Source organism: Chiloscyllium punctatum, chromosome 4 (genome assembly GCF_047496795.1).
Source record: "Chiloscyllium punctatum isolate Juve2018m chromosome 4, sChiPun1.3, whole genome shotgun sequence".
Lineage (NCBI taxonomy): Eukaryota > Metazoa > Chordata > Chondrichthyes > Orectolobiformes > Hemiscylliidae > Chiloscyllium > Chiloscyllium punctatum.
In genome coordinates this window covers 57460905-57474862 of record NC_092742.1, presented here as the reverse complement: position 1 = coordinate 57474862, position 13958 = coordinate 57460905, and the positions used below count along the sequence as shown (strand labels likewise).

The window sequence follows — 13958 nt, the reverse complement described above, 5'->3', positions numbered from 1 at the left end:
TCTCAACCTGTTCCTATGTCTTTTATTTCTCAAATATTGACTTTCTAGCTTTATATTTCTACCCTGTACCTAAGATTTTGTATCTAGGTACCTTGTACTTAAGATGGTGCTAGGAATGTCAACTTTGTATACTTTTCACTCTGCTCAGGTACGTGACAATAAAATCTAATTCTAATTACATTCTAACTTTTGGCATCATCACCCAAAAACAAATGTAAATTTTGACGAGGACTGAACATCAAACTATACCGCAACTCCACTCTCGATTCCTTCGCAGTCATTAAATTATTTCTCTGCTAGTCAGTTTCATATCCATCCATAGTCTCACCCCTCTTCAGCTTGAATCTCTTTCAGACTCTCAATGTTTAAGCCATCTGGCCTCCTTTAATTCGACTCTCTAAGGATTCCTCATTTTATTTGCTCCACCACTAAGAAACAGGCCTTCAGTTCTCGAAATCTCTTCTTACACCTGTCCAGCTCTTTCCTTCAAGATGCTCATTAAAACCTATATTTCTGATCAAATTTTTCATCATCTGGCATAATATCACATTACATCATTTGGCATCAAACATTGGTTGTGAATACTCCTATGAGCAAGCCCACGACCACTCTCATCCAGAAGGGAAAGGGCAGCAGATACATGGGTACACCATCAACTACAAGTTCTCCACCAAGCCACTGATCATCTTGACTTGGAAATATCTCGTTGTTCCTTCACTGTTGCTGGGTTAACCTCCTGCAATTCCTACGTGAATGGCATTAATGGTCAACCTAAAGCAGGTGGAGTGCAGCGGTTCAAGAAAACTGCTCACCAGCACCTTCTCAGGGGCAACTAGGGATGGGCAATAAATGCTGGCCAGCCAGAGGTGCCCATTTCCCACAAATGAACTTTTTAAAAAGTGGTTTGTTACATTAAAAATGGTATGTAAAAAGCCATTGCTACTGCCAAAAGATACCATGAAAGCTGTCACTCAACCAAAATATTATATCAAGAACTACTAACATTTAAAACCCTACCATTTTCAGAACACTAAGTCAACTTTTTTACTGCTGGCTGGTTATCATCTTTCCCTTTAGTATATCATACTCATCTCACTCATTAACTTTCTCTTAAACAAAACTGTTTAACAATATTTTCCACTCCATGAGCAAACAGAAGAACATGTTCACTTCAATGTACCAAGGAAAAAGGAAATTTGAAAACCTTACACCTCATCATTCCTACTGATAACCCATGGGTATACTTTTAGAAATTGTCATTTGCTGTCAGTCTGAGTTTCAAATATTGGGAAAGAGTCCAAACTGCAATCAAGCTTCAATTTATTGAAGGAAATGTGTAACATTGTGCCAATTATACAACACTGGTCAGTTCAACAATACATACATACCATTCTGCAAGAAAGTTCCAAAGTCCTTCCTACTTGACTGGATGGAACTAACAGGTTGACTCAAAAGAAAGTGAAATTAAAGTTTCTTTCAAAAACATACTCACGAGAGTTAAAACATAGATTTCCTGGTTAGTTCTTGGAAAAAGAAATTAAGCACAAAACAGCTTGCAAAGTTCAGAAGAATGCTCTTTTAAGGGTGTAGTGTTCCCTAATGAATTTACTCATTTGCCAAGGGAGTAAACAGCTACATTGTAGTGAGCTACAAAACTTGTTTTTTAGTTGATTCACAGGATGTGGACATCGCTAATTGGCCAGAGGACAATTGAGAATCAACCATAATGCTGTGGGTCTAATGTCACACGTAGGTGAGGATACTTCTGTGAAGGACATTAGTGAGCCAGATGGGTTTTTCCCAACAATCAACAATGGTTTCAGCAGTAGATATGTAATTCCAGAATTACAATTTTATTGAATTCAAATTTCATCATCTGCTGCAATGGGATTCAAACCTGAGTCCCTAATTTCTTAGCTGAGTTTCTAGATTAACAGTCTCACAATAATACCATTAGGCCTTGGCCTCCCCAAACAGAGGTACTTTGAGAACTCCACGCCAGTAAATCTAGCTTAAATTCCCACATGACAATTTGTACTTGATCCCAGGTTGATGGATCACAGTCCTAATTCTTTTGAGAATGTTAGGATGCAGATCACAAACACATCTTATTGACTCTCCAACAGAAAAGAATCAGCAACATATCAATTTATCTAAATCTTACTGAACATATATTTTCAAACACTCTCCAATGTTTTGCCAAGACAAATTTAAAAACCAACATATTAGTATTAATAAATTATAATACACTTCCAAATGGAAAATATTTGTCTCAGTGTTCAGTGTATTTGCTAGGACTTTGAGCTTGTGTTAAAATGGATATAATTATTCTTTCACATTATAGTATCACTATTATTCTCCATTACAATAAATTGCCAATGGCATAGAATCCATCCAATCTGCATGGCAGTAATACATTGCATTTTAAGACAGCAACACATGAAAGTGATGTTTATTCTGGCTGATGGACCTTCCCTACACGTTCGGGAAGGTGCAGCAACCAGAAATAGGAACAAAGTCTACATGCTGCTCTGGACTTGCAGATCACAGGACTGCAATTCAAAACAGATAGCTTGTCACTCAGTTTCGTACCCAGGTTGCCAGTGGTACTTTGCACAGAACAGAAGGACTTGGGTGCAACGGTAGGCCAAACAGCTTTGCAAGCCTGCTCTGCCATTCAACATGATTATACCTAATTGGGTTGTGGTCTCAACTCCATTTGCCTGTTGCATGTCCCCCTAAATAATACTTGCCTATCAAAACTACCTCAAACCAGTTTAAATAAATTCAGTGGTACGTTCTCCATTGTTTTCTGGGAAAGAGAATTCCATTCAGGGAAAAAAAATCCTTATCTCAGTCTTAAAAGGGAGACCGCTTATTAATAAATCTATACCCACAATTTTAATCTCCCCAACAGGAAATAATCTCTCAGCATCTACCCTATCAAGCTCATTCAAGTTCTTTACATGTTTCAATACAGCAATTCTCACTCTAAATTGTAAGGAGTAAAATTGTCACAATAATCCCAGCTATTTTACTAATGTCCTTTCGGGAAACAAATCCGTTATCCTCATCTGATCTGGCCGACATTTGACTCCAGACCACAACAATGTGATGGCCTTTTCATTGTTGAAGTGTGTGGGACTGGAAAAGCATAGCCAGTCAGGCAGCATCCAAGGAGCTGGAGAATCATTCAGATTTATGCTTGAAATGTGGTTTTGCCTGGTCCGCGGACGCTACCTGACTGACTGTGCTTTTCCAGCACCACACTCTTGGAGTCTGACCTCCAGCATCTGCAGTCTTCACTTTCTCTTAGGTAGTCTTTTCACGGTGATTTGAAATAGCCATTCAGAACAAAGGATTGGCAATAAATGCTGGACTTGCATTGAAGTGATATTAACTGCCCATGAAAATAATTTAAAAGAAACTAATTAAACTCTCAATGTCTTGTGGTATTATGGTAAAGTCCATCCTTCTGAGGCAGAAATCCCAGTTAGTCCAGGACTTGATTGTCAAGGAAGCATATACAAAAAGGGTCAAATAGGTCAATTAGCAGCCTGCAATTCCTTTCAATATACCCATCACAGTAAGAATTGAAGCATCTCCTGGTCAGCCGTACTTGGTTCATAATGGTCCCGCTCAAGATACAGATTTCAAAGTTAGGATGTGATCTGTTCCAGATAAATATCATTGCGTAAGCACTGGCTGCCGCATATGCGACTAGGTGCAAGAGAGAAAGGAAAACAAAACTAACTGGAACAAAACCAAAATACTGTAGATGCTGGAAGTCTGAAATAAAAACCTGAATTATTCAAAGAAACTTAGCCATTTCAGAAGCATCAATGGAGAGGGAAATAGAGTTCATGATTCAAGTTAATGACCTTTCATCAGAACTTTGAAGGGCTATTGATGTGGAAACTGAACTATTTCTCTCTGCACAGGTGCTGCCAGATCTGACTGTTTCCTGCACAGAATCAGAGGTTTACAGCATGGAAAGGGGTTTTCGATACAGTCTAGCAGGTCAAAAACAACCATCTAACCATTCTACCATGATATTGCAGCACTTGACCCATAGACTGGTATGCCTTTGCTTCTCAACTGTACATCAAAATAGTTCTTAAATATTATGAGGATTTCTATTTTTATCATCCTTACAAGAAGCAAGTTTCAGATCCCACCCACTCACAGCAAAAAGGTATTTTCCTCGTTGCTCCTCTGAACCTGCCCCGTACCTTAAATCTATGTCAGGTGAAGATGTTGAAGCGAACATTTTCCTTCCTGTCTCCTCTGTCTATGCCCCTCATAATTTTATACACCTCAATCATGACCATCCTCTGCTCCAAGAAAAATAACCTGAGTCTACCTAATCTTTTTGTATAACCAAAATTCACCAGGCTAGGGAACACCTTGGTACATTTCCATTGCAGGGCTCTAGCAAGGGTCAGTTAGTTCAGTTGCTGAGAATGTTGATTTGCAACACAGAAAAACATGAACAGCATGGTTTCAATTCCCACACCTGCATTGTTATAAAAGGACTCTCCTCCTTAACCATTTCCCTTAACTGAATCGTAGTGACCATCAGGTTAAACCACCATCAGTCCCCTCCATCTCACGAAAAAGCAACCCTATGGACGGGTAGGATTATATCAACTTTTTCTTTTATAATTCCAGCATCAATCCCTGCTCCTAAACTCTGTGCTTTGGTTAAAAAAGCATTGATCCCACATATCTTTTGAACCAGCTTATGTACCTGTTCTACAGCCACAAAGGACTACTGGATGTACACACCAAATATCCCTCAGATCCACAAGTACCTCCTAGGATTCTATCATTTAACATGTGTTCCTTGCCTTGGCCAAATGCCTCACCATACATCGATACAGAGTTTGAACTCCATTTCCCACGAATCAGTCTATCCAACTAGCCCATATATATTCTCCAATGAGCTAAGGCTATCTTTATTATTCACAAGCTAACTAATTAAATCAATGATTAATTGGCTCATTTGACCTCATTCTCGGAATATTCATCCTGTCAGCTGACAATTACATTTAGAACTTTTAAATTAAGAAATGTTTTTCTGTCGCAGAATCTTTGCCTTCCCCACAATGCCCTGCCAAACTCAACCAAATGGGAGGGGCTGCTGGGTTTTCTTCTACTCTACAAACTCAACTTTACCAATCACTCAAGTAGGCCAAGTAAAACTGCACTATGACTTCTTTATTGAAGATTGCTGCAGTACATATATGTACTCATTTAAAAACTCCAGCAACATGTTGCTTGGTCAACAAACACATTCCAACTGTGTCAGGTGACATGACATCATATCCTGTCTGATGATTGAGGACATAACCTACTTACAGATACACTACAATAACTCTCTTCATAAGATTACACACTTGTAATCTTACACTTGTGGAGTGTATGGCAAATAATGCCATACACTCCACTTTCATTGTGTCAAAACTTTGGTATATTGAGACTTTAAAAGTCTCTGAAATGACAGTGGTTTGCTCCTACAATCAGTTTAGTCTCGCTAATTTCTTGGATACCTGTAACTATTATCTCAGTGGTCTTGAGTCGCTGGCGTGTTACTTTATTGCACAATGACAGTACACTTGCTGCTTTCATTATAATCTTCTAAAACTATTTTAGATTCTCTTACTGCGTGATTTCTATCTATGAAAGAATTGTTAGCTTTTACATAATTAGACATCTCCTTGAGTTGATGTCAATTTTTTTATGTAATACCATTTATTGCCTCCACTTGATAAAAGCCAGCCCTCAAAAACAAAATCTTGGTTTTTCAGATTAATACTGTCAGATGGCAATTCTTGGTCTGGGGGAGAAAAAACCCTAGCTTATTCAGCCTCTCCCTCTTGCTCAAACTTTCCAGTCCTGGCAACATCTTTCTAAATCTATTCTGCACCTTCTAAAGTTTAACAACATCCTTCCTACAGAACGGTGACCAGAATTGTACGCAGTATTCTAAAAGTGGTCTCATCAATGTCCTGTAAAGCCGCAACATGACCTCCTAACTCCTGTATTCAATGTTCTGACCAATGAAGGCAAGAGTGCCAAATGCCTTCTTCACCACCCTGTCTACCCTGACATCACTTTCAAGGAAATATGCACTTGTACCCCTAGGTCTCTTTGTTCAGCAACATTGCCAAGGGCCTTACCATTAAGATTATAAATCTTTTTCTGGTTTGCCTTACCAAAATGCAACACCTCACATTTACCCAAATTAAACTGTATCTGCCACCCCTCAAGGTTCCATTGTACCGAGATAACCACCTTGACCAAATTTTGATGTCATCACCTGTGAATTTAGTTACAATACCTTCTATATTCACATCCAAATCATTTAGATAAAATGATGAAAAACAGTGGACAACACATGGCACACCACTGGTCACAGGCGACCAGTCCAAAAAGCACCACCACCCTCTCGGTCTTCTACTTCCGAGCCAATTTTGCATCTGATTGGCTAGCTCTCTCACGTGATCTAATCTTACTGAGCAGTCTACTATGCGGAAGTATGTTGCTCATTTTGCTGAAATCCATCGACATTTTTTAGAATCATTATTTCATCTGTTCATAACACCTATTGACCATTATCAGTTGCATTTATTTTGTTAAAATTGAATAGTGAAGATTATTTTACTGTTTCATGGACTTTTTTTATTTTATGGACTCCTACTAATTATTTTCTTACCCTTGGTTCTTTATTAGAGAAGACAGGAGCAGAAGTAAGCAATTCAACTTCCCTCAAGCCGGCTGTCATTCAATATGATGATGGCTGATCATCAAGCTCAGCTGATTATCCTGCCATAAGTACTGTACCTACCTCCTTTATTGAAGCAAATGTTTTGGCCTCAACCACTATGTGGTAGTGAATTCCACACAATCTGGGCAAAGAACACTTGTTCTCACCTGAAACGTTTACCCTTTATTCTCCAACTACAATCCCTGGTAGTTTAAGGACCCTTATCTAATCCTGTTACAATTATATGGTTTTCTGAGATCCTCCTTCCTGCAATATTCCAGTGAATACATCCTGATCTGACTCCAGCTCCGCCATTCATCAATCCTGCCATCACCTCTGAAACTGTCCAGGAGTTCAAGAATTCAGCAGTGAAGAAAGTCAGGGTGGGAAAGATAACTTCAGTGTACACTGATCCAACGATTCTCTGGCCATCAGAATATCTGGGCCAATATATCTTCAAATAATTGTGATCTATAAAGTCAGATCTTAAATGTTCAGCAGTGACTGACGTGTGTCAATTGCTTCTTGTGGTCACTACCTATAGATGTAACAAAATCCAACTGATGTGTCCAGAAATTAACTGTCACATGTATTTCATCTTCGAACATAGTCCATAATTTCTTCACTTGTTTCTGATCATCTTCAGGTAAGTCTTAAGTATACTATCAAAATTTTATAATTTGTATGTTCTGCTTATGCCTGAAACATCGATTCTCCTGCTTCTCAGATACTGCCTGACCGGCAGTGCTTTTCCACCACCACCTTCTTAAATCTGATTTCCAGCATCTGCAGCCCTTACTTTCTCCAAATCAGTGAATATCCCCACTTCTGACTGTATGATGAAAGGAAGGTCATGAAGTGACTGAAGGGGACTACAGACCTCTTAATAGTGGGTATTGATTGGTCAACTAACGCAAAGTTCCATTCTTGTTTTGAACATTTGAAGTTGGAGAGATTATTCACTGTACTCAATTCCTGAATGCAAATTTTACTTACAACATATTAAGGTTCCCCGTTTCCTCCACTGAAAGATTTCAATATATTACAGATCTGAGTATTTGCATTGCTTGCCATTCTTCATTTCTGATTCTAAAATTTTCAGGACTCGCAGATTGCAAATCCATTGCACAGTTGCTCCCCTGTGTGTTTTTTCAAGCCATGCCACAAAGCACAGATGAGGGTTGAATGGAACCACAAGACCCCAAATAGTTGTAGTGGCTTTGTTTAGCCTTTTTAAGCTCCTTCTAATCAACCTGCACTGGTCAAGGCTAATTTGACTGGTGTCAAATCCCTTTTCCAGACTGCATCACAAGTCCACTGTCAGGTTTCTCTGACATTTCAATTTCGAAAAGTTGCAACTTTCTTTTCCTGTGTTGGACGTGTAAAACATTCATGAAAAGTAATTGAAATTGCAAAAATGCTGTGTGGGATAATTCAATTCCTCAAAATCTTTGAACATCCAAACATTATGCATGGTATGTCTTAAATACTCAAAATTGTTGAAGTTCATCAGTTGCCGTCACATTTGATTCCTTTCTAACTGTGAAACAAAAACTCACCAATCACTCACATAGATCTGGCAAACAGTATTGAGAGATCTTTAGGAGTAGATCACAGTAGTATATTCGCTTTTTAATGCATTCATGAAATGTGCGCGTCACAGGCTCACCCAGTATTCATTTCCTACTCCTAATAGTTGTTGAGATAGTAGTGGTGAGCTACCTTCTTAACCACTGCCACCCTTGGAATGTAGGACAATCCACAGTGCTGTTAGGAAGGGAGTTTCAGGATGTTGACCCAGCGATAATGAAGGGGTGGTGATACAATTCCAAGTCATAATAGTATGTATCTTTGAGGGAAATTTGTATTTCCTATATATCGGCAGCTTTTCCTCTTTTAGGTGATAGAAGTCACACGTTTAGAAGGTGCTGTCAAAGCAGCCTTGAAGAGATATTGCATTACATCTTACAGATAGTAAATACATGGTGGTGAAAGAAGTGAAGGTTGAAGGTGGTGGATTAGGTGTTATTCAAATGGGCTTTTGTCCTGGATGGTATCAAGCTTCGAGTGTTTTTGGAGCTACACCCATCCAGGCAAGTGGACAGTATTCCATCAAACTCCTGACGTCTGCCATGTGGACAAGCAATGGGGAGACGGACGGTGCATTGGTCACCTCAGAATTCCTAACTCTGACAGCTTTTGTAACGACAATATTTATATGCTCAGTCAGGATCAGCTTCTAGTCAAAGATAACTGGAAAATGTTAATAATGTGGGATTTAGTTATAGTAATGCACTAAATGTCAGGGAACAATGGTGAGGTTTGCTCTTTTTAGATTTAGTTATTGATTGGCACTTGAGTGACGCAAATGTCACTTGCCATTTCTCAGCTGAAACACTGACTATTTTCAATATCTGAAGAGTCACAAATGGTGCTGAAGATTGTTCTAATCAGGGAATAGTTAAGAGTGTGGTGGTGGAAAAACACAGCTGTTCAGGCAGCATCTGAGGAGTAGGAGAATCGACGTTTTGGGCATAAGCTCTTCATCAGGGAGGAGCCCATTCCGGATGATGGGCTTATGCCCAAAACGTCGATTCTCCTGCTCCTCGGATGCTGCCTGACCGGCTGTGCTTTTCCATCACCACACTCTCAAATCTGATCTCCAGCATCTGCAGTCCTCATTTTCTCCCAACTTCTGACTGTATGATGGAAGGAAGGTCATGAAGTGACTGAAGGTGACTACAGACCTCTTAATAGTGGGTATTGATTGGTCAACTCATACATTTCAGCCTCAGGAACATGATAGGTGAGATTATAACCTGTCTGATAATTTTCATAAGACTATAAACAAACCCCACTTAAAACATAGTATAACAGGGGCATTAAAAATTTTAGTTATAAAGTTTGTAATACACAAGGACTTAATTTTTGATAATAGAGCACTTTTCAGTCAGTCCTTTCTAAATTTAACTATTAACACTTCTCCACATTTTATTGGACTGAAATATACAAAATTACAGAGGTCCTACAGCAAGATTTGAACCTGCTTATTGCTAGTGCAGAGATCATGCAGCGTTAAAAACCACAGTGTATGACATTAGTCAGTGGTAGCATGGTCTCTTACACACTTGTTTAGACTGCCCAAGATGAGGAGCTTGCAAGGGCAGGTCAGAGAGAAATAATCCAGATTTTCAAAATCGGACTGAATTTAGTTTTGAGAAAATAAATAACACAGTTCACTCACCTACAGTATACCAGCTGGCATCTGTCAGTTTATTAATGGCAGCTTCTTGGTAAGAACCATCAGACCCTTTCACTTCCACTGATGCGCCAATCTGCAGACAATAGAAATAATTTTGAAACAAAACTAAACACCCCATATAAGTCACAAAGCTTCGATTTTGGTGATGCCTTTATGGTGCCAGGTGTTAAAGATTGGAAAAAATATGGAAGACAAACATGAATTTTTTTCTGTCCTAATAGTAAATGACAATCACATGGGTGGTCCATCTACACAGCTTGACATTATTCCATGTAACTGAATTTATTCAGTTAGCCTTGCAGTTCTTTACGTAACATGGTTCGAATTAGAATCCTAATCCATACAGACCCTTCGACCCAACAAGTCCACATCGACCCTCCAAAGAGCAACCCACCCAGACACATTCCCCTAACCTATATTTACCCTGACTAATAATCTACACTATGGGCAATTTAGCATAGCCAATTCACCTAACCTGTACATCTTTGGATTGTGGGAGGAAACTGGAGGACCCGGGGGAAACCCGAGGACCCGGAGGAAACCCACACAGACACAGGAGAACGTGCAATCTCCACACAGGTAGTCACCAGAGGCTGGAATCGAACCCAGGTCCCTTGTGCGGTGAGGCAGCAGCGCTAACTGCTGAGCCACCATGCCGCCCACGGTGCATGGACCTTAACAGATGAAATGAACAAAGGTGGTGAGGCACTCATCAAGGTGGTCAATATACTGTTATGATGGATCCTGGACTGCTGCAAAGAATGTTTCAATGCAACATTAATCTATGTCATGCAATCACATAGAGCAAGCCATCTATTAAGCTAATAATTAATCATTCAAGTATGCAATATATTAATGATTAACATTAAGTAATTTCAGCCATTTTCTGCATATACTAATGGATAACCAATTAGATAACCCAATCGTAGAATTCCATTGATACAAAATTCTATATCTAAGTAACTCTAACTAAGAACTCAAGTGATATGGAATTTTATTCTATAACCAGATCTCATAACTAAATTTTCTTTCTAACCACTGCATGGATACGCAAGACAAAAATACCAGCAGAAATAAAACTTGAGATTTAATGACACTTTAGATTTAACAAAAATTGATTTCACAAGTTACTTTTCTGAAATCAAAGTAGGCAAACTTCAATGCTATTATCCATGCTTATAAATTATCACATCACAACATAGGAACTTTTTTTAAAGAACGAAACTATCACTTTATATCAGAACTGTACTCCAATATTCCTGCCTTGAATTACAACTGTTATGAAGATGTGGGTGTACTGTACCTTCAAGAAAGTTAAAAGTTTGCAAAGCTACCTGACAGGACAAGTGGTCTGAATAGAAAAATATACTGTAACACTTGGTCAAACAACTCTATTAGCTGGTTGCCGAGAGATAAAAACAAATTCAAAATTGGTCAGTTTAAATTATATCCAAAAATACCAACCTGCAATTAAGTTTGAATTGAGTATATTGGCAATCTGAAAAGCCAATGACACAATCCAATGCTTTGGCGGGGGGGGGGGGGGGGGGGGGGGGCAGGGAAAATTGAACAGTTGGGAGGAGAACTGCCACACAACTAGCATGTAGATACCGACGGAAAGAATAGCTCTCTTAATGGTACCTTTATCAATCAGTAACCTATGAAACAGAAATCCCTAAGAAGAAGAAAAGAAGATTTGACGTCTGGCTGATTTTTGAAAAGTTGAATTTTAATTGTGGGTTTTATCAGACTAGTATAGTAAAAGATAGGAAGGAGTTGTAAATAGTGATTACCGTCCCTTGGTTGTCCAGAATCTATTCACTTTTGACCAGGCAAAAAACTGCCAAGGCTCTACTCTCATCATCACCTCAGGAAGAGAGACCTAAAGGTTCAGAGCTGTCTGAGAAAACTGTTTGCCTCGTCTTTGTTTTAAATAGGTAACTTCTCATTTTTAAAGAGACCGTAGTTCAAGATTCTCTGAAATAGAAAACATCCTGTTTGCATCTGGACTGTCAAGACTTCTCAGAATATTATAGGTTTTGATCAAACCTTCTTTTGATTCTTCTAAACTCAGAAAGACAAAAGCATTATCTGTCAAACATTTTAAGAGAACTTACCCATTCCAGCTATTAGTCTGACAAAACCTACTGAAACTTTTCAAGGATGCAACTAGTAGGGTTGGTCAGAGGGAACTAATGAATATGATTTAAGTGGACTTTCAAAAAGCTTTTATTAAGAGCTCACATAAAAGAGATTGACATGGAAAATGAAGGCACGTGGGACTGGGGACAGTGTAGGGATACAGACAGGGAACTGGTTGACAGGCAGGAAACAAAGAGTAAAAACAAACAGGCCATTTTCTGAATGGCAGCCAATCAATAGTGAGGTGCTGCATGGATCTGTGCTTGAACTCCAAGTATTCACAATAGATAGTAATGATGTAGATGAGAGAACTCAATGCTATTTTTCCAAGTTTGTAGCAATGAAAAGCTGGGTGGGAGGGTGAACTGTAAGGATGGACCCATTTGGAGGACTGAGGACAGATCTGAACACCACACCTTCGGAAGGTCATCCTGACTTTGGAGGAAGTACAATGTCAGTTTACAAGAACAATCTTGTGAAGAGGGATTATAAAAATGTGTTTTTTTTAAGTTTAGAAGGTTATGGAGTAATCTGAATAAAATCTCCTAGATATCAATAAGAACGAACAGAGTAGATCAAGATAAAATATTTCTACTCATTGGGGATTCTAGAACTGGGGACATAATTTAAAAATTAGGACGAGACTTTTCAGCAGAAAAGTCAGGAAGCACTTCCATACACAAATGGCAGTTGATGCTACATCATTGTTAATTTTAAACCTGAGACAGATAAGTTTTTCTTAAGCAAAGATATTAAGGGATAAGAGACAAAGGCAAGTATGTGGAGTTAGGCCTGAGAACAGGCATGATTGGACTAAATGGTGGAACAGGCTCAATGGGGTGAATGATCTCCTCCTGTTGTTATGTTTCAGTGTGATTTGGACAAGTTGAGTGAGTGGGCAAATTTACGGCAGACTGGGCTGTTGATTATCTCAGTTGTCTGGATGACGAGTTTATGATGCAGTGTGATATTGACAGTGCAGGTTCAATTCCATAATGTCTGAGGTCACAATGATGGTCTTGTCATCTTCTCAACCTTGCCCCTTGTCCGAGGTGTGGTGATCACCAGGTTAAACTCACCTCCAGTTGGCTATGTCACTCTAATGAGAGCACAGCCCTGGGGCCCTCTGGACTATAGCGACATTAAGTTTACCTGCATGACAGATTAAGTATAATGTAGATAAGTCTGAGATTATTCACTTTGGTAACATAAACAGAATAAGACCAAAAGACATGGGGCATGAAATCAGGCCATCAGCCCAGCAAGTCTGCTCTACCATTCAATCATGGTTGAGGTTTTTCAACCCCATTTTCCTGCTTTGTCCCCATAACCTTTGATTACCTTTGCAATCAAGAACCTATCTGTTTCAAATATACTCAATGACCTGGCCTCCACAGCCTTCTGTTACAAGGAATTTCATAGAATCACCACTCTCTGGCTAAATACGTTTCTCCTTCTCCCCCGTTGAAAGTCTGTGCCCTCAGGTCCTAGTCATTCCTGCCAATGGAAGCACCTTCCCAATGTCCACTCTGTCCAGGCCATTCAGTATTCTCGAAGTTTTGATTAGATGTAACCACATCCTTCTTAACTCCATCGAATATTGTCCCAAAGTCCTCAAATGTTCCTCATATGTTAAGCCTTTCTCTTCTGGGATCATTCCCATGAACCTCTTCTGGACCTGCTCATGGGCAATACATCTTTCCTGAGGATTGGGGTCCAAAATTGCTCACAATACTTTAAAAGTGGTCTGACCAGAGGCTTATAAAGCCTCAGAAGTACATCCTT

The 13958-nt window shown here is 39.2% G+C and overlaps 1 protein-coding gene across 3 annotated transcripts in view; it reads right to left on the bottom strand.

Moving 5' to 3' along the window:
* arid4a (AT-rich interactive domain 4A) overlaps window positions 1-13958 on the bottom strand; it is a 147282-nt gene that overhangs the window by 89185 nt on the left and 44139 nt on the right. For all 3 annotated transcript variants that reach the window (XM_072568818.1, XM_072568819.1, XM_072568821.1), the window contains one exon: window positions 10014-10104. In XM_072568818.1, the coding sequence (XP_072424919.1) occupies window positions 10014-10104 (91 nt within the window). The remainder of the gene's footprint in view (window positions 1-10013; window positions 10105-13958) is intronic.